The sequence below is a fragment of the Purpureocillium takamizusanense genome, chromosome 9 (genome assembly GCF_022605165.1).
Source record: "Purpureocillium takamizusanense chromosome 9, complete sequence".
Classification (NCBI taxonomy): Eukaryota; Fungi; Ascomycota; class Sordariomycetes; order Hypocreales; family Ophiocordycipitaceae; genus Purpureocillium; species Purpureocillium takamizusanense.
The window spans coordinates 1566320-1585067 of NC_063076.1; the positions used below are offsets into that span (position 1 = coordinate 1566320).

The following is an 18748-nucleotide window of genomic DNA, read 5'->3' on the forward strand; positions in this document are numbered from 1 at the left end:
CCGAGGCAGGCACCACGCACTATCGTGACTCTCACCGACAGATCCACTCCACATCGTGGGCTGCTCGCTTTAAAGTTGCGGGTTCAAGCCTTGCTGGTGCAAGAGCCTGGCGCCCAGCTTGTGGATACCACCACTGCGGCTAAGCACGAACGAAATCAGAACAAAGTGCATCCTGGTCAGACGACTGGGGTGCGACTCAATGTTCACGCCGTGTGTCGTGCTGATCCAGGGCTAATCATGCCGCAATTCCATTGGCGTCGCGAGGTTCTAAGCATTGGGAAGAAGATGCTCAAAAACCCCCCCCCCCCCCCCTGAACTCTGTTGTCGCCAGAGCCTCCGCGATTACGAGCAACAAGAAGTGCTCATACTTTGTAGAGCCGCGGCAGAACAATAAGAGGTCGGTTTCGGAATTAGGACACGCCAACCTGAAGACGGTTGGAAAACAAAGCTCGCCGGCTTTCATTAGCCAACTATCGTCGCTAACACGCCGGAGTCGGCGGTCCGCGATGCCAAATGGCTAATAAGCCTTTGCACTCAACCGCAGATGTCAGCTTCACCGGGGCTGGCTCCGCATTGTTCGAGTGCTCTTTAACCTTCGACCATGCGCTTGCGCTGCATCGCTGCCCTTGGTTAGGTAGTCTCGTTGAAGAAAGGATGCCTTTGGAACCCTAGCCAATCGATATCTTGGCGGATAAGGTGTTGTGTGTCGCTCATCGCCGGAGGATGTGGGGAGTCTTGTCCGTCGGCCGCCATCAAGGCTCCGTGGGACCCTCTATTCCATGTCTAGCGCCTCATGCACATCGTGTTCGATACGTTGAAGGAGTAACGTTAGTATCGCGATCGCCGGACGTGGTGGATGAGGCAGTCATGCCGTTGCCGGACAACCTGTGGCAACAATTATCATCAAGTGGGACTTGCAAGTAGACGGATGAATTTGAGAAGGATCAGCGGCACTCGTACTAGGCCTCAGTCGAGCTCACTACCGGTAGGTAGGAAAGTGGTCTTGGAAGCCAGCATTCTGTTGATGTGTTGGCCCAGAGATGCTTCAATGAAGTTATGTGCTTCGTGATGCCTGCTCATCATCAGCGTCCTGCATTTGCTGGAGGGTAGACTTGGCGGTCGAACCAGAGCAGAGCCAGGGCCGGGTTTCCAAACGCGTCGCACTGCCGCCTTTATAATTATGCAGCGCTCAGGACGCTCTGTCGACCATGCATCACGTACTCTGCCCCGATGCCGCCGGCCGTTCTCGGTCGCTAGGTAAGCCAGGAATGGCATTCGGCCCTGATGGTGTGATCTGGACGTGCATTTCAAGCCTCTCGGCCGCCAAAGATGATCCGTCTACTGTGCGGCAAGACGCGCACAGCTTGGTAAGCGCCTTCGTGATCCAGAACTCTGGTTTCGTGCTTGAATGTTGTCTGCCTTGCTCTTATGTATGGCGACCAACGGCAGTGGTTGCTGAGCACCAAAATCTAAGCTGGAAGCTGAGGCCCGTTGAAAGGGCATCAAGATGCTTTATCAGCAGGGTTGTAAGCTTGTTCGGGATTTACGCACGCGCTGGAACCGGCGTCGAAAACTTCGTCGTCGTCGTCGTCGTCGGTTGTGAGATGGGTCAGGTCCTACGACGGCTGGCAGACTAGGCGAGGAAGAAGTAAAGGATGTGGCCTGTGCGTGCTTTGCATATGTCTCGGAAGGTACGAAGGGATGCGATGCGTTCAATGGCTCCTTCCTCTCTTCTGTCACCAATGCCTCTGTGCTTACCTTGGGCACGAAGTACTACCTCGGGTATTATTGGAGATTGGGTACTTGGGTCGGTCGTTAGCCGCAAAGCGCCTATTAACTGACTTGGCAGGCAAGTACGCCGCGACTACAGACAGCTTTGCCTTGGGGCTGGGGCTGAACAAGCTCGACTCAAGGTGCCCCGAACGGAGTCAATCATCTGTTCCTATCTCCTCCCTCTATCTACTTCATCAACCTTGTTTCAAGCCCCGAGTCCGGATCTCTCGGCACAATGCGACGAGCCTCTGACCCGCGGTCTTACAAGCTGTGGCCTTTCGGTTCCAAGTTCGTCAACTGCATTCTCGCCACTTCCCTAGCCTAAAGGTCGCTCGCTTATCTGCCGGCGTGAGCTGCGTATTGGCGAGAGAAGCCTCCTCGAGATGGAGCTCGATCCCTCGGAGGGTAAAGCCATTGTCCGAACATCGCGTGGTACGTGGGCATAGGAACGACTTGAACAGGTTTGTAGCGCGCCGAGCCTCTTACTTGGGTGGATTTTGAATGGTTGTCTTGCTCTTCGGGGTCGACCGCGACGGCTGGCATCAAAATGAATGACACTGCGTACTGCCGAGGGTCTTGTATAAAAACATATGACGCCCTTACTTTCTCCTTCACCTGCGCTAAAGAATACAGCACCCATTTGAGTCTCTTTACACCAGCAGCATGGGTCAGCGTCGTATTGGGTACTGGAACCGTATGTTATAACCGCCAAGCGCAATGTAAATGGCGAAGCAGGTCATGTGTAGCATACTTAAGATGAAAGAGCAGCGCAAAAGTTCACAGTTCGGTAGGGATGCACCAACCCAGCCCATCCCAACACTAACTAGATAGCCGCCTGCTTCGCAGAGAAGCGTCATAGGAAGCCACCAACTACCTACACCCTGTGTGCGTAGTTCGATGATCACACATGAACGCGGCTTGACCAACATATTATGAGAAGGGAGGACAGAAGCCGCTGGCATAGTCTCAACCCTGCTCGTGGTCGGAGCAGAGATCCTGTCCTGACCCGTAACACCAAGCTATTGCCGTTGAAGCGAGCCCTGCTATTACTTTCTACACCCCTCTCTACTTTGTTCTTTCACAGCTCCCCAATTCTCTGGAGAATTTGAGCTAGTTGTGCCGTACATGCTCCGGCTGCTCTCGCCTGAGCCTAAAGACACATGCTTCGCTTCACTCAAACACACACACACCTCTCAACTTGCACGCAACCCCCATTCGTCTTATCCTTTGTCCATCATACAGAGATCTTGGCTAAGCATCGAAGAGGCTCGCCAGTCCCTCACGGCTGTCGACATTGCCGCTCCCGATTGCGCTCGTGAGGGGGCTTCACCTTGCCAGACACGAGCCCAACAACTGTACCGGAAGAACACTAAGAAAGCCTCTCTCTAGCCTGGCAAAGGTCCAGGTAAAGGCAATTTTGAGGTGGCGTGAGTAGCCTCCTCTAGTCGCCAAACTTTGCTTGGTCTTGCGTCAGGCTCGCGGCCTCCCGCATTTCTTTTATTTGTTGTTTTTTATTTATATCCAGAAGCGAGGGGCACGTCTGCGAAATTCTTTTCCTTCTTACGCTCCTCCTGGCACATCTTGGCCGTCGCTTTCAGTGGCCGCGCTCTCCAAAGCCATCCTCCTTTGGCACTCGAGGCCGGTAGAGACGTCATCGTCTATTCAACAACAAGTACCAGAACTCTCCTGTTAACAGGGCAACGGGTGGTACTCAAATCGCTCCTTACGTTCAGCACTACGCGAGCCAGGTTTCACGCGAACAAATAACTGCATCAGGAGCAACGGCATCCTCAGTGGCTCACTGACTGACACTGTTCAGCCGACCTCGAGGACTCGCCAACCCCAGGCATTCACAGAACGGCTAGAGCTTGAAGGTGAGCAAATAATCCCGTTCTCAATCAAGGCGTTTTGTGCAGAATCAGGCCCAGCACGCGTGACTCACGGCAGAGCTCCTGCCTCACCCACGGCAAGAGCCGAGGGCTGGCGAACACCTTCAGGATGGTCCATCCCCTTTCGTTACTGCACTTTTCTTCCTATTGTCATCATTATCTACCTACATAAACAATACTGCCGAGGGCCCGTTTTGTCGGCCCCGGGCCCTAAATGCATCATACACCGCTGACCTGCCTGCAGGCCTTTGCAACAGTGCCTCCCAGGCCGCCACATCTACGTAATGGCAAGAAAGAATAGAAAAGGCAAGAAGGGAGCAGGCGGTGTTTCCAATGCCACTGCCACCTTAGCTAGCGGCAGTTCTACCACAAACTCCGCATCAAGTGCCGGACGTTCTTCACAGAACGCTACAGGTGCATCGACGAGCAGCTCCAGCTCCTCCAGCGCTCCTCCTGGAGCCCCTGTGCATTCTGTGACTGGTGCAAACGGTGCATCAGATGGCAGAGCTACATTTACCGCGGCAAATTCTCGAAACGATCGCCAGACCAAGGCGACGGGCGGCAAGGGCAAAGAACCGGCATCTCGCGATTGCTCGCAGCTTGTCATCCGCCAGCCAGATTTGGGCACTCCAGGTGAGTCGACAGCTGCCGCAGAATCAGGAATTTGATCTAACAATGGAGACAGTCATCCATAGATACGACATTGAGTTGTCCAGAGCTGCTTTGAAGGACCGAGGATTCCACCATGGCGTAACAAAAATGTCATTTGAAGCGTTGGCGTCCGAGTACGACAAAATGGTGGACCAGTACTGCGCTCCCCGACCGGACCTTGTCTCATTCCTTAAAGGAGGCCGCGAGTTCAACGGTGTTCTCGCCTCCCAGGGTCGAGCCTTGACAAGGGCAAGTTGATCACGCACATTCGAGGGAAAGGTCGCCGGTACTAACATCTCTCCACCAGGGTTTTCTGATCTTTCGAGATTCTCTTCTGTCGGGACGCTTCGACGGCGAGCAGTCCGACGAATGGGACCCGGACGAAAACAAACTCGCACAGGTGCTCAACACAGTTGACATTGGCGGCCTCGTGTCCCAATCCTTGTTCGCACAGGGAGCCAGAGCAGTACTTTCCGCAGCCACTACCTCGACTCAATCGTGGTCTGCCCTCACTCACAGTGCAGTAGGTCTCACTCCAGAACTGTTGTCGCCGGATGATGCTGATGATACAGAAAATATGGGATGTCTTCGCCGGGGCATTCTCTACAGACGGGCCTGCCAGTGTCTTCATTGCCACGACGCCAGAATACACCATTGGCGAGTTCCGTGACCTTGTGACACGCGATCCCTACGGTCTAAGCACGAATGAGTCCCTTGCGGGTTGGTTCGAGAAGGCAATGACGGCGGAAAAGCACATATATCTTTCTATCCAGTCCCTACACACCCTCCTGCTTAAGAAGCCGAACCATATCCCGCGGCTTGGACGTTTCTCACAGGACATTGTGGAATACACCCTGCTCTTGAAGGACGTTAAGAGCCTTCATTTGTCCAACCAGTTCACGTCGGCTCCTCAACTGCAATTGTTCAGGCCCTCGGCAAGCTTCGCCGTTGACCGACTTCATACCATGTGCAAGTACCCTTTGATTCCTGCACCTTGTGCCAAAATGGTCATGTTGTCTAACCATCTCTCTAGTGGTCAAGATCCTGGAGCGCTGCAATACGTTGAAAGTCTTGCACTTCCACAAGGTTCCATTTCTGGACCGCCGCCTGCTGGCCATTATTCTCAGAGCTTGCCCGAAGGTCGAAATGCTCGGTGTATACGAATGCCCTCTGGTCCACTTTGGCGATATTATCTGTCTCCTCGATCTGATTCATGAAATCAACCTGGACAGGCGTGCCGACGGCCAGCCCACCATCACGGCGCTGGACCTCTGCCCCGAGTTCCACGGAGGAATGACCTCGAACAATCCCCATCGGGCAGAAGCATATGGACTCAGCTGGGCCCCTATGTGCGTCGAGATTGCTCAACGTGGCACCTTCTGCCTCGTTCTGAAGGCCTTCATGAAGGCAAAGGCCATGAAACTGGGCCTTCTCTTCTCCAAGGAGGGAGCACTGCTGAGCTTCCTGTTCAAATTGCCGCATCAGGATCTTGCGATGGCGACTTTTCTCGACGCCTGCCATCGACTCGTGGACCAGCACAAACGCAAATCCAAGGGTGAGAATGCGCAGATGCAGCTCCTTTACGACCTTCTGAAACCGGTTCGGGTTGGTCTGGAAAGGGTGCGAAACGACTGGTCCCGCTACTACATTGAACGCATGGGCAAGTCGTTTTGCTTCTGCTGTTCATGTGGATGCGAGATGGTCCCAGAGTTCTTTACAAGCATAACACGACAGAACCCGGCACACGCCCGCTCTTGCGCTGGATGCCTCCTGCAAATCAAGCTCGACATGGATCGTGGCCAGCTGCGCCCTGAGAAGAGAGGAATTCTCGACAATCTCTTCCCAGACTGGCAGATGCGCACCTACAACAAAGATGCGCCCTTCGCCGCGGCATCGCGAAGCGTGATCAAATTGAAGACTACTGAGTCGTTTCGACGGCCGGACCAGATCAACAGCCTCATTCGAGACGGGAAACTACCATTGGACTCGCTCCAGAACCTCCCATCGCTGTCGGGTCTCCTTAACGGACCAGGGTCAAAGAAGCCATGGCTTCTCGCCAGACACGAGGCGAATGGACTTGACGTGTACTCTCGCGTCCTTTGGAGACTTCGAAATGAATGCGTTACAGTGAACGAAAAGGGCAATCACTACCCGCGATTCGACGATCGACTGCCGGATCATGTCCATGAATGCCAACTCCCCAACCACGGCACCTCCTTCGCCCGGTGCCGGAGCCTGGCGGACATCCAGCGAATGCGCAACAAGGGCGAACGTGAAGACGGTAAGGCCAGCGGCTGGGCTTCTTACCCAGCGGCCGACGACACAGGCTTCTGGTGAGAACATGATGACTTGAGCCGCCGTGCATCGTATCACCCTCAGAGGTGAAAAGAAATGACTGATGAAGGAAATTGCTACACGAAGTTATGACGAAAGAGTGCTTTCAGGTGTTCGGGAATGGGTTGGTTGAGGGCGACTTGGAGGACTGCGATTTCGCGCTGGCACTGTTGGTGAACAAGGAAATTCCGACGTGGTGGTAAATTGCTTTGAACGCTATGAGAAGCATGGCGTGTCGTTCAGGAGTTGATCAGGACTTGTTGGGGCGTTCTGGAGTAAATGGGTTGGTCGGGACTTGGGACGCGCGCTGGATCATTGCAGAAGACTTGGGGTTGGAGCAAGATTGACATTCCGATGCGAGACGCAGGAGACAAGTACTTCGTAGGGTAGTATAACCTGATTCTAGCCTAAAATAGTTGCCCTGATGACTGAAGACTGCCGATGCCATCATGACGGTTGCTTCGTGGTGGAGTTCATCAGGAAAGTGGTGTGGTGTGTGGTCAGGTCTCACGTGACCGTAGATTTAGGCGGGACCCCGATGGACTTTTGGCGATTCAACCTCACCTTTCGATGCTGCGGCAGCCGAGGACCTCGAAACACAACAACAGACCGCCCCCGGACACGCGATGATTTCCTTATTACGGACGCTGGCGCTTCCCGCGCGGCTTCTCGGCGGAGCGTGCCAGACGACTGTCGTCGGAGCGCTCGCGGGCAAGACCACGGCGCCGTTCCTGTTCGGCGGCGGCGGCGCCAACACGGCAGCGGGGGGCTGGCTCGCGCCATCCGTCGCGAAGACGATTGGCGGCGGGGTGATGCAGCAGCAGCAGACGAGGGGGATGAAGGTGCACAGCTCGGTGAAGAAGCGTTGCGAGCACTGCAAGGTACGTTGTTGTTGTTGGTGGTGGTGGCTGCTTTGGTAGCAGCACACCCGGACGGGCTACCTAGGTCGTGGGTGCCTGCTGAGAACCGGCGCGGTGGGGAGTTTTGGGGTCTCTCTTGCTGACGGCGCCCGGAATTGCAGGTCGTTCGACGAAAGGCCGGGAAGCGACATAACGGATACCTGTACATTATCTGCAAGGCGAACCCGAGGCACAAGCAGCGCCAGAGCTGAGAGGGACCAATCGTCTCTCTCTTTCTGTCCCTCTCTTATTGTCGAACATCACCCACTCGAGCGACGGAACGATGGAACGACGGCATGTCCTTGGTGCGTGACCGCTTGCGAAAGGGGCTCAGAGTCCGTCTGTACAACATGGGGCGCGCGGCCACGCGGCGGGAGAGCAATTGCATTAGACAAGGATGGGGTGCGCGAACTCAATGGACGGGGAAAGACTTCCAATCAGACGGGACACGTCGGTAAAACAACTTGGGCAAGGGGGAAAAGGGGGGGGGGGGGGCAAGCTTGGCTTCAAGACTGCGCTGAGACGGGCAGCAGGCCGCGAGCGCAACGGCGCGCGAGGGCGCACACGCACACATACATGTACAATTACGGCATCTGGTTTCTTCTTTACAGGCTAGGCTACATACCCCCGATATACCTCTCCATGCTCTCCCATTCGGTCTTGCCCGTCGATAGGAGGTAGCGTATGTGAGCCTATTAAAAGGGTGAAGATACGTCAGCTCCGCCTCACCCACACGCAAGCACGCACGCACGCACGCTCGCACGCACGCACTGTCCAGTGAAAGATGGGGTAGGTAGAAGATGAAGATGAGGATGAGGAGGATGAGGAGGCGGTGGCGGCAAGGGGGAATGATGGGTAGCGCACAATGTCGGTGACGTTGCGGTGCCGCTCGAACTCGTCGCGGACGTAGCGACGCGTCTCGGCGCGGGTCCTGGCGTCGGCGATGTGTCCCGTGCCGCGCAGGACGGTGCGGTAGAAGGCGAGTACGCGGGTGCGCTGGAGGAACTGTGTGTCCGCGTGGTCAGCGTCAGTCCTTTTAACTTTTTTTATTCATCAATGCTCGTCCCCTCCCTCTATCTCTTGCACCCCCTTCTCGCCGCGGGCGCCCGGCCGGCGGTGACGTGATGCGACGCGTGTTCCCTGTGTGAATTTTCGTTGCCGACAAATCTACGTTATGAGGTGTGAGAGGGGGCGAGGGGTGAGAGCTTGGAGAAGGCTCACTCTCACCTCTCTCAAGCATCGGACACACATAAAAACACATAAACGTACGTGATCAAGGCTTAGAGCGCCTCCGAGGCGCCGCCGCGTGGAAAAGGTGCGCAACATGTGCGCGCCCGCGGTGTGCGACTATAACAATAAAAGGGACGGCATCGGGTCTGGTGCAATGATTTATGTAACCAAGTAATATTTACGAACAGTAGTTCGTAGGTCGCAGCTGCGCCAGGAGCCCGGTCTTGTCCGGACTTTGGTCACGAAATCTGGAGCATGGGGCGTTGTGGACTTTTTTTTTGGTCGGTGGAACTTCGGGGTTTCGTCGCGTCTCTCCCGCTCCTGCCCGACTTTGTCACCACTTGTCGCGCGTGTCCGCAAAAACTCCGACTTACACGCCCGCGAGACCGGGGCGAACCAATGCCTCCTGAATTGGCACGAGTCACATGCCCTGCGCGGCGCTCGTCCAGCGGGAAGCAATGGCGGACACGTCGGCCGAGGCGTGCGACAGACCGGCGGCGAGGGTGCCGACGCGCCGCAAGCCGCGAGATGCCATAGCAACGGCCCACGGCAAGGCCAACGACGAGTTTCTCAAAGAATTCGTCCTATCAAGGTGCAAAGAAGCTTCCTCTATTCACACACACACAGACAGAGGCAGGAATGGAAGGGGACTTTTTCGGGCACAGGCTTCTAACGCGTGAAACCCTACAGCAACAGTGACCGCTGGCCGACTTGGCGGCATCCAAAGACGGGCGGCGAGTATATGCTCAGCATCTTGCAGCCGCGGGACATGACCGACGGGGAGCTGGATGCCTGCTTTGACCTGGTAGAAAAGACAAGCGGCGACGACTACCGCAGCTCCTCGGTCGGGTGGCATCCGGTGGCCAAGAAGAAGGAGATGCGTCTGCCGGATCTGCGGTACATTCTCGTCAAGGACCGTGACGAGCAGGTCCGCGGCTTCACGTCGATGATGCCGACGTACGAGGACGGCGAACCGGTGGTGTATTGCTACGAGATCCACCTCGAGGACGAGCTGCAAGGGTGAGTCAAGGCCTCCCAGCGCCTTTCCTATAGAAGACAAATCCTGAAAGGGAAAGACGAGGTCACGGCTGACCAAAAAAATACTGCAGCACGGGCCTAGGGAAGCAGCTCATGGGCTACCTCATGGCGGCGGCGGAAGGCATTCCGTCGATTGGAAAGGCGATGCTGACGTGCTTCGCAAGCAATGCGCGCGCGAGGGCCTTTTACGAGGGCCTCGGGTTCGGGCTGGACGAGTCGTCGCCGCGGGAGAGGAGGCTGAGGGGCGGCAAGGTGGTGGTTCCCGACTATGTCATCTTGAGCCGCAGGACGGCGCGGGCGAGGGCGCGGGGCGGCGGCGGCGGGCCCGTCGCTGGGGACGGGAACACAGTCGGCGAAAAGGATGGCGTTGCGGGACGTTGAAGAGATGTGTGAGACGCACGTTAGGGAATCATTCGACGGATGCATGCTGGGACCCGTAGTGTGGTTAGACTGCGGCCGGACGCGAGTGGCGGACTGCTGCTGCTGCTGTTGCTGCTTTGTCGGACTCTTGGTCGTCTCGTCATTGATCCTTCGCGGTGCTGCATTTCGACATGGGACCACCCCAACGTCCGACGCGCCGACATAGCAGGTCCTGGCAATTACAATATCTGTGCCCAATGTTTGAAGCCCGTCCCCTGCCGTTGTGGTCAGAGTTTCGATTGGTGATGTGGAGAGGACAGGGCAGGTAGAGATCACTGCTGCATGGGACAGGCAAGCCACAGCACATGATGCCAGTCCGGGGCTGTCAGACCTCAGAGCGATCTCACAACGGCGCACAACCCACGGAAGCACCACGAGCATACGCGGCAGGACTAGGTTGCACGAGCCTCCCCCGTGTCCGAGTCGCCTCGCCTCGCCTCGCCTCGCCTCGGTCCACGACTGTCGAAGGAAAAAAAAAAAGAGCCAAGCGTGATGGGGACTGTGTTGTAATAGAACGGACACCCACCGTCGTCAGCTGGGACCCTGGTCCACTGTATGGAATCACGACGAGGGTCCTCCTATCTTTGGGTTTCGAGCTAGTCGTATTATTGCTGGTCAGTCCCGTTCAGCACCAAGGGGGGTTTGGATGGATGGGAAGGGATCCTTGCCTGCCTCCACGACCGCTAGTGCTAACGAATAACTGCTAAACCTGACTTGCAGAGTGGCTTGGCCGCCGACCCTGCGCCTGCCGTCGTCGGGCTGTCTGTTAGTAGTCTGAACCCCTAGCACCCAAACAAGCCAGGCCTGACAACCAAGGCCGGCACTTGTCAGCGCCCGAGAGGGCTGAGACCCACGGACGCTGGAGCAGCCGAAGGCTCTGTTTCGGGCAACGAGGTGCGCGCAAGGTGCGGTGCCAGTGCATTGGGACACATGCTCGAAAACCCTTTTACCTCAGCCTCGAGGCCGATGAAGAGACTCTCTTGAGCCTTTGGCTCTCTCCTGCATGTCTGTCCCCTCACGCCTGGTCTGCATGGAAGGACAAAAGGAAAAGAAAACAAAAAGAAGCGAGCGGCAGCAGCAGTAGGTAGCAGTGAGCGACAGGGGTGCATCGTCCGAGGAGGGTGGGTCGACGACAGCTGATGGCTGGTGGCTGACCGGGGTGCAGCGCCGTTTTCCCCCAATGGCAAGGCGGCAGGGTAGCAGGCCATTCCAGTCGCAGAATTTATGCAGCCGCACTTGGCAGAGAGCTCCATCCATGCGCGAGGTGGGTGTGAGAGCGAGCGAGAGCTCGAGCTGGGAGCCTCCAAGGCAAGACAAGACAATGAATGACAAGGCAAGAACGCTTGAAAAAAGTGTGGGGAGGGCCGGAGGAACTCAGACCCTCTCCCCATGGAACCCCCCACCCCCCATGCCCCCAAGCGGCGCCTCCAAGACGATTACAATAATAAAGCTGCAGGAAGGCGCAGCCCTACATGTCTTGGCCTGCTCCTGTTCTTCTCGTACCTAGTCCGAGTACTTATCCTTCACCTCGCCGCCGTCGCTCGTGAACCCTCCCGAGCTCGGACAAGTTCCTTTTCTACCCCCAAATCTTCTTGACTGTCCGCGCCGCATTGGTGCTCCAGCAGCTTCTTATTCTTCTTATTTGTCTATTCACCACTCTCGCTCCCGCGCCCCCTCTTCTTCAACCACACACATCACTCACTTACACGCTTTTGCCCACCACAGCGTCGCTATAGAAAAGAGGCGTCGCACATCTTTTCCTCTTCTCACCAAACGCCGAGTCTCATCAACATCCTCGACGACCGCCCACGATGGCTCACCAACACCAGCAGGCCGCCGCCGCCGGCGAGTGGTCCCACTCTCTCTTCGACTGCTCGCCTTGCAGCCTCTGCCTCCTCGGCTGCTGTCTCCCCTGCATTCGTACGTTTCTCTCGCGCTCTTGCGTCCTCTCCCTCCTCCGACCCGCGATGGCACATGTTCGGCGTGAAAAGGCTGACACGGCGGGTCCGCTTTGTTAGCTTTCGGGCGCAGTATCGAACGCATGAAGGATCCCTCGCAGGAGAAGCCCGACATGGTCAACACGGAATGTGTCCTCTTCGGCCTCATTGAGCTCTTCACGGGCTGCGCCTGCGTGTACGTGCCCCTCCACGGTCCTCTGCCATGTTTCCACCGACGTCTTCAAGAAGGAGAGCCTTGAGAGCTGACCGCGTCTGTCCAGGTACAACCTTCTGAGACGTGGCGAGATGCGTCAGACATACGGCATCAAGGGCAACGGCTGCACCGACTGCCTCACCAGCTGCTGCTGCCTCTGCTGCGCTGTCATCCAGCAGGAGAAGGAGTCTCAGGTCCGCGCGCCCCTGATGCGGCAGCCCATTACGCAGGGCTATCAGGGTCAGAAGGAGGGCATGACCATGCCGGCGCCGGCCTACCACCAGCAGCAGCACCAACCCATGGAGCACGGTCAGCAGCCTATCCAGCCAGTTCAGCAGCCCTATCCCCATGAGGGCTACCCCAGCAAGCAGTAGCCAGCTACTGCGGTGAGGCGCGGCGGCGGTGCGATTTGACATGATATCCCCTGCATACGACGACGGTGGTGCGAGATTTGTGCTCTTTGTCTAGTGCGAAATGATGAAACCCTCGGTTGTCCGGGGCCGGGTACTTTCTTGTATTGAATCCAGAAGTAACCTTATAATGTCTACCTGACGCTCCTCCCGACCCAAAACTCCAGTGAAAAGAATTTGCACCTGGCAGACGCAGCCCGCGTTTAGGCGTGTCGCGCTCCCTTTGTCAACCAGCCGGCGGCTGTTCCCATCAAACATTCACTCATATCAATCATGCGTATAGCTTCTTCTCGTAGGCCTCCATGTTGACGTTGCCCTCGAGCTGAGCGCTCGAGGTTCGGAGCTCGAAACGAACCGTGCCGTCGCTCGTCTTCTCGTGGAGCTCGGTGAGACTCGTCATACCGCAGTCCTGCATGGAGTGCTTGAGACCGGCGGCCAGGTAAGGCACAAACTTGCCAATGGAGCCGCGGTGGGCAACGGCACCGGAGACGCCCTGCGCAACCAGGACGCTGTCGCCCTCGGAGAAGTACCGGGCGGTGCCGGCGTTGCTCTTCTGGCTGTCCTTGCCGCCGTTGCCAGCCTTCTTGTCCTGCATGGCATCGATGCTGCCCATGCCACGGTACGCCTTGACCAGCTTGCCCTCTCGGGAAACAAACGAGGTACCGGGCGACTCAGTGGTGCCAGCTAGGAGACCGCCCATCATGACGGTCGAGGCACCGAGGGCAAGGCCCTTGACAATGTGGCCGACATTCTGGACACCACCGTCGGCGATGCAGGGGACGCCGAAGCGGGCAGCGAAGTGGCTGACGGCGTACACGGCGGCAGCCTGGGGGCGGCCGACAGCCATGACCTCCTGCGTGATGCAGGCAGAGCCGCTGCCCATGCCGATGCGGAGGCCATCAACGCCGGCGGCGATGAGGGAGGCGGCCTGCTCGCGGGTGACGACGTTGCCACCAATGACGTCAAGGTTGGGGAACTCCTTCTTGCACCACTTGACCATCTCGATCTGGTACATGCTGTTACCCTGGGAGCTGTCGAGGATGACAATGTCGAGGCCGGCGTCAACGAGCTTCTTGAGGCGGAGCTTGTCCTCGGGGCGGGTGCCGATGGCAGCAGCGCAGAGCAGCTGCTTGCTGTCGGGCAACTTGGAGGCCAGGGGGAAGTGTTGGTTCTTGGTCAAATCGGAGCGGGAGATCATGGAGACTAGGTTGAAGTCCTTGTCCACAATGGGCAGCTTTCCCTTCTTAGACTTGGCCAGGATCTTGTTGGCCTCGGTGAGGGTGACACCGTCTGGGGCCGTGGTGAGGTCCGTGACCATGACGCTGGACACGGGCTGTGCGACGTCATCTTCGAACTGGAGGTCACGGTTCGTGACAATGCCGAGCAGCTTGGAGCCAAGCTTGCCGCTCTCTGGTGTCCAGTTAGCATCGAGTCTCCAGAGTAATAGAGTCTGAGCAAGACGGAGACATTGATGCAGTTGTCATAGTATAAGCAGTCCACATGAAATGAAATTCAATACGGCGGAACGAAAGTTATAAATTGATGGGTGATAATCATGCAGTGCCGCGAGGATTTGTGGTTGAAGAGGGGCCACTGGAGGAGCGGGACTGAACTGACCGGTGACGGGGAAACCGCCAAAGCCCCATTTCTCCTTGAGGGCCTTGGCCTCGCCGACGGTCAGGTTGCGGTCGATGACGACGGGGTCGAGGATGAAGCCGTTCTCGTAGCGCTTGACCTTGCGGACCATGTCGGCCTGGGCATCGGGGGAGCAGTTGTGGTGGATGACGCCGAGGCCGCCCTGGAGAGCCATGTGGATGGCCATTTCGTGCTCGGTGACGGTGTCCATGGGGGACGAGACGAAGGGCGTCTTGAGGGTGATGCGCTTGGTGACGGGGGAGTCGAGCGCCACCTCGGAGGCAGGGAAGCCAATGTAGCCCGGCAGCAGCAGGAAGTCATTGTAGGTCAGACCACCGTGCTTGGTCGTGTCCATGAGCTCGTGGATGTCGAGCCCATCGAGCCTCTTGTACTCGGCCAGGACCTCGAGGGCCTTGGAGTAGTCCAGGACCTCGAGGCCCTTGTTGATGGTGGCGGCAGCCATTGCGAGACAAGAGGGGGGAAGGAGGAGAGAGAGGGGCTTTGAGGTTGAAGACTTTGGCGTCGATGAGGAGGCTTGAACGAGATCGACCGGTACGTGATGATACGGCGCTTCTTCCCGTACGAAGAAAGAAGGCAAGAAGAAAAGGAAGAAGAGGCGGGAGGCGGCCACCCAGAAATTTTTTTTTTACTCGCTGCTGGCGGAGGACCCTGGCGCTGGGGCGGCGGAAGAAGCGGGGGCCTGAGCCCAGCACGGCGACCAGTTTCGGCGCGGCGGCGGTTGGCGGGTGAGCGCTCACCTTGATGAGGAGGGGCGGGGTCGAGGAATCAATGGAACTCATAATAAATTCATCCATCTCCGCACACCCATCATCTGAGCAGTTTAAAGGATCTGCGCCATGCTTGGTAATGAGCATCTGGTCCAACCGCCCAACCGCCCAGCCACCAACCCGGTCTTCAGCAGCAGCAGCATCGTCTCCTACGCGAGCTTGTGCCAGTAGCAGTCTGGCACTCCTACAATATCGGCAGGTACACTGCACTGCGCTGCAGTCCTTATGGATGCCCCCCCAGCTTCCCGTCATGTATCAAACGTAACCGTCACCTCGACCTCGTCACCCCGCCCGCCGTCTAGGCCCATCTCGTTCCACGCAGCCTCGACGTCCACCTCCAATACACACTCTGATTGACGCGATACGCTCACGCAACGTCGTGGCACCGGCTTCTCCTCCACAGTTGCCATGAAGTCGCCGTCGATGGTCATGTCCAACAGCGTCGAAACGTAGACACCTGTGCGCATGTCAGTTCGCCCAGACGCATCTCGCCGCAGTGGAACGTGTCACCAACCTAGAACACCAAGGGCCTTTAGCCGCGTCGTCACAGACACCCTTCCGCTCTCTTGCTGGCGGACGCTGCTACCCATAATGGCCGCGCAGCCAGTCATTTTGCCGACTAGGCCGAGAGTGCACGTGTGTCCAACCTTGTGCTTGACTCCCGAGTACGACGTGAGCGGGAAGGCACATAGGATCTCATAACCTCGCACATCCAGTGACATCGCTGTCAGCGAGCTAGGGGCTCCGGGCCTCGCAGGCTTGGACACCTTGCCAGTGTTATGAGCCCTGACGACATACTCGGTCGACACCATGACCCCAGGAAAATCAGCAACAGGAATCAGCTCCAACAATGGCCTGGCAGAAATGTTGAAAAGCCCCAGTATACCCGTGCCGGTTTGTGATGCCCCTATGCAACTCAGTTGCCGATCATCACTTTCGATTCCGCAGCTTGACTCACCGTGATAGCTTCCAACCTTTAAGAGGAGGTCATCGTCATAGCCAATATACGGGTAGATGGACCTTCCCAACACGCTCGGCCGAAATATCACGGTCTTGCCCCTGGCAGTGATGCCCGTCATCTGACCGATGAGCTGCATGTTGTGCTTGCCCGGGACATCGGTGATGTAGATAGGCCCGCCGCTCACGCATCTGGCAGCGGCATGGAACCCGGAATAGTCGTGCACTGTCTGGAACATGTCCCAGTCCGGGAGCACATTCAAATACTGCATGAAGATGCTATTGTGCGCATTCGCCCACACGTGCCAGGGATGCGACGCCGGTATCTCGGGGAAGAAGTCGTCGGAGTTGCGCACCAGCAATGGTGGCCGATCCTGCGGCAGCTGAGAATGAAACATCGCCTGCGGAAACTGCGACATGCACGAGATAGCCTTGACGCTAAAGTATCGTAGCGACGCTCGTGTCCAGACATCGATATACGTCTTGATGAGGTCTCGTCGGACAGACGCGCTTGTCCACATATCGATCATGAACTGTGCATCCGTCTTCACTCCATCGACGCCTGCATCGGTCAGAAAACGGTAAAAATCGTCATAGAAGCGTGCCACGTCTTCTTTGGCAACCACTGTCATCTTCCCACCAAGGGGGAGGTTCCGACGCTTCGAGTCCTCGCGGATCACCTCGATCGTCTTGTAGTTTTGATCGATCTTGCCTCCGCGAGCAATGCCGCCCCAGTACCCCAGAAGAGCGTGCCATACTGCGATGTGTTGAATGTCTGGGTACTGCTTTCGTAACCGGGACACCATGGATTTGAGACCGTTTGGGAAAGCCTTGGGCTCGGCTTCAAACTCCAGCCAAGCATATTGGAACTGCCCGTCGCCTTCATAGTCGATTGACTGCCAGTTATCGTCAATTATGAGACTCGTCACGTTCACCTTATGCTCTGCAAGCGTTCCGACGGCATCCAGAACTGCTTGTTCTGTGAGTCGTTGGCCCAGTCCATTCCATGTGCCTGCTCTAGTCAGCAGTTGGGCAGCACACAACAGTGTTAGCACGTACAGAAGCCCAAGCCATCGTACCAATTCTGCTTCCACTCTGGTTTGACCTGGCCGGCCAGAGTCTTCAGCTCGGCATCCCAGGTGAGATCTGCGTGCTTGATGTTCGAGACGATAGTTCTTGCATGATACATGACAGAAGCAACGGTGCGGTCAAAATCAGGACCCTCTGCGACGAGAATTACGGCACGCTCGCTCGACGTTCCATCGTTTCTCACCTGGCGAAGTAAGCATCGTACATGTACACGCGAGCTGGAGATCCCACATGAGCAGAAACACCGCCATTGTCAGTATGGCGCATGGTACTCAACACATTGCCCACGCCACTGAAGGCAAGAAGCGTCACCGTGTTTCCCCGTGGACTCATGAAGGAGCAGATGACTGCGTCTTGGTCAAGGTGTAAGTTCCCTTTGCCTTGCCGCGGGGCCAGCCACGGAGCCCAGAGGCGCACGAGAGCGAACCACCTGCCTCGAGTGCATCATTCGTCAGCTTCACGCTGGTTATTTCGGAGGAACATCTTGAGTTGACGGCGGCGGGGGTGGTAGCCGGGACTCCCTCACCTCAAGTAGGTCCCCCAGGGTCTCCCGATGTCAATGTCCCTGAATGTCGATGCATCCCCGATAGCACTTGCTACTTCAGTCTCAAGAGACCAGAGCCGGGTCTGCGGTGTTTGGCTCATGTGTTCTATCACTTGCCACTCCTTGTTCAGGTCTGGTATGACATCGCAGAGCAAGACTGTCGGTGCAGCCGACGCGCGAGCCACAATTAGGCCGTCGCTGAGCCCATGCTCATCGCGAATCCATCTCCACTCTTGGTTTTGTCCGCTGCGGAATTTGAGAGTGAATTGGATGGACTTGGAAAGCGATAAGATGCCATTGAAATACGTGCGCGAAACAGACTTTTCAGCCGGCTGCAGAGAAAACGGCTCTTGGCCGATCTCGACTCGGTCCAAGGCCTGTTCTCGCCATTCGGCTCCATCTAAAGCCAGCCATAGAGAGACCTGCCAAGGTTCTCGAGCCCGGTCGTATGGCACTTCGAGGACAGCCGTGAACGTGATCTGACCGCCCTCCGCCTGTGTTACTTGGCCCAAGGCAGGAAGACTTTGAAGTCGGACTCTCATTTCTGCTGCGACGGGATCCGGTGCAGATCTCTGTTTTGATATATATATCTTTTTGAATTCTTTGGAAAAGTCATAATTCTCCATGGTCAAGGGGAAACAGGGGCCTATTCAAGCTGGACGAAGGGTGCAGACGTTACGAGCTCAACACAAAAGAGCCAACAAAAGTGTACAATATATGAGAGAACGCGCAGATAGCTATAAAGCTCCAAGCTGCGCGGTCTGCAGACAGGGTGCTCGCGTATATATGCGGCTGTCCAAGCGGGAATCAGAGGGTTAGGCCTCGACAGGATCTCAGGTTGACAAGCATGACTGCGCTACCCAGCGGGAAGGGGCGGCATCTCCATGGGGCGATGAATTACATAACCAGATGGTTGACAAATGATGGCGTTCGATTGGCT

General features: G+C 56.8%; 7 protein-coding genes across 8 annotated transcripts; 4 read left to right on the forward strand and 3 right to left on the reverse strand.

The window, feature by feature from the left end:
• Nucleotides 1–4421: 4421 nt before the first annotated feature.
• JDV02_009306 (uncharacterized protein) lies at nt 4422–6650 on the forward strand (the record flags this gene model as incomplete). The annotated part of the gene is made up of 4 exons (XM_047990958.1): nt 4422–4529; nt 4621–4836; nt 4886–5260; nt 5355–6650. 4 exons carry the CDS (start codon nt 4422–4424, stop codon nt 6648–6650), a joined length of 1995 nt encoding a protein of 664 aa, XP_047846968.1.
• Nucleotides 6651–7220: 570 nt separating this feature from the next.
• JDV02_009307 (uncharacterized protein) lies at nt 7221–8023 on the forward strand. The gene is made up of 2 exons (XM_047990959.1): nt 7221–7528; nt 7669–8023. The coding sequence occupies exons 1-2, from the start codon at nt 7274–7276 to the stop codon at nt 7756–7758; spliced, it is 345 nt and encodes a 114-aa protein (XP_047846969.1). The 5' UTR covers nt 7221–7273; the 3' UTR covers nt 7759–8023.
• An 88-nt stretch (nt 8024–8111) lies between these two features.
• On the reverse strand, nt 8112–9042 carry JDV02_009308 (uncharacterized protein). The gene is made up of 3 exons (XM_047990960.1): nt 8816–9042; nt 8411–8551; nt 8112–8238 (listed from the first exon to the last, which is right to left on the reverse strand). The coding sequence occupies exons 1-3, from the start codon at nt 8870–8872 to the stop codon at nt 8164–8166; spliced, it is 273 nt and encodes a 90-aa protein (XP_047846970.1). The 5' UTR covers nt 8873–9042; the 3' UTR covers nt 8112–8163.
• A 70-nt stretch (nt 9043–9112) lies between these two features.
• Nucleotides 9113–10917, forward strand: JDV02_009309 (N-terminal L-serine N(alpha)-acetyltransferase NatD). 2 transcript variants are annotated; one of them, XM_047990962.1, is made up of 3 exons: nt 9113–9370; nt 9467–9796; nt 9886–10917. In XM_047990962.1, exons 2-3 carry the CDS (start codon nt 9519–9521, stop codon nt 10193–10195), a joined length of 588 nt encoding a protein of 195 aa, XP_047846972.1. In that variant the 5' UTR covers nt 9113–9370; nt 9467–9518; the 3' UTR covers nt 10196–10917. The 2 variants fall into 2 exon arrangements, with proteins under 2 accessions (XP_047846972.1, XP_047846971.1); XM_047990961.1 differs by having other exon boundaries at nt 9113–9368; nt 9886–10411.
• An 890-nt stretch (nt 10918–11807) lies between these two features.
• On the forward strand, nt 11808–13156 carry JDV02_009310 (uncharacterized protein). The gene is made up of 3 exons (XM_047990963.1): nt 11808–12154; nt 12253–12367; nt 12453–13156. Exons 1-3 carry the CDS (start codon nt 12046–12048, stop codon nt 12757–12759), a joined length of 531 nt encoding a protein of 176 aa, XP_047846973.1. The 5' UTR covers nt 11808–12045; the 3' UTR covers nt 12760–13156.
• IMD1 (IMP dehydrogenase) lies at nt 12870–15041 on the reverse strand. Its single transcript, XM_047990964.1, has 2 exons — nt 14413–15041; nt 12870–14205 (listed from the first exon to the last, which is right to left on the reverse strand). Exons 1-2 carry the CDS (start codon nt 14891–14893, stop codon nt 13067–13069), a joined length of 1620 nt encoding a protein of 539 aa, XP_047846974.1. The 5' UTR covers nt 14894–15041; the 3' UTR covers nt 12870–13066.
• A 197-nt stretch (nt 15042–15238) lies between these two features.
• Nucleotides 15239–18638, reverse strand: JDV02_009312 (uncharacterized protein). The gene is made up of 6 exons (XM_047990965.1): nt 17791–18638; nt 17496–17694; nt 17235–17448; nt 16177–17187; nt 15733–16125; nt 15239–15675 (listed from the first exon to the last, which is right to left on the reverse strand). Exons 1-6 carry the CDS (start codon nt 18432–18434, stop codon nt 15467–15469), a joined length of 2670 nt encoding a protein of 889 aa, XP_047846975.1. The 5' UTR covers nt 18435–18638; the 3' UTR covers nt 15239–15466.
• Nucleotides 18639–18748: the final 110 nt, after the last annotated feature.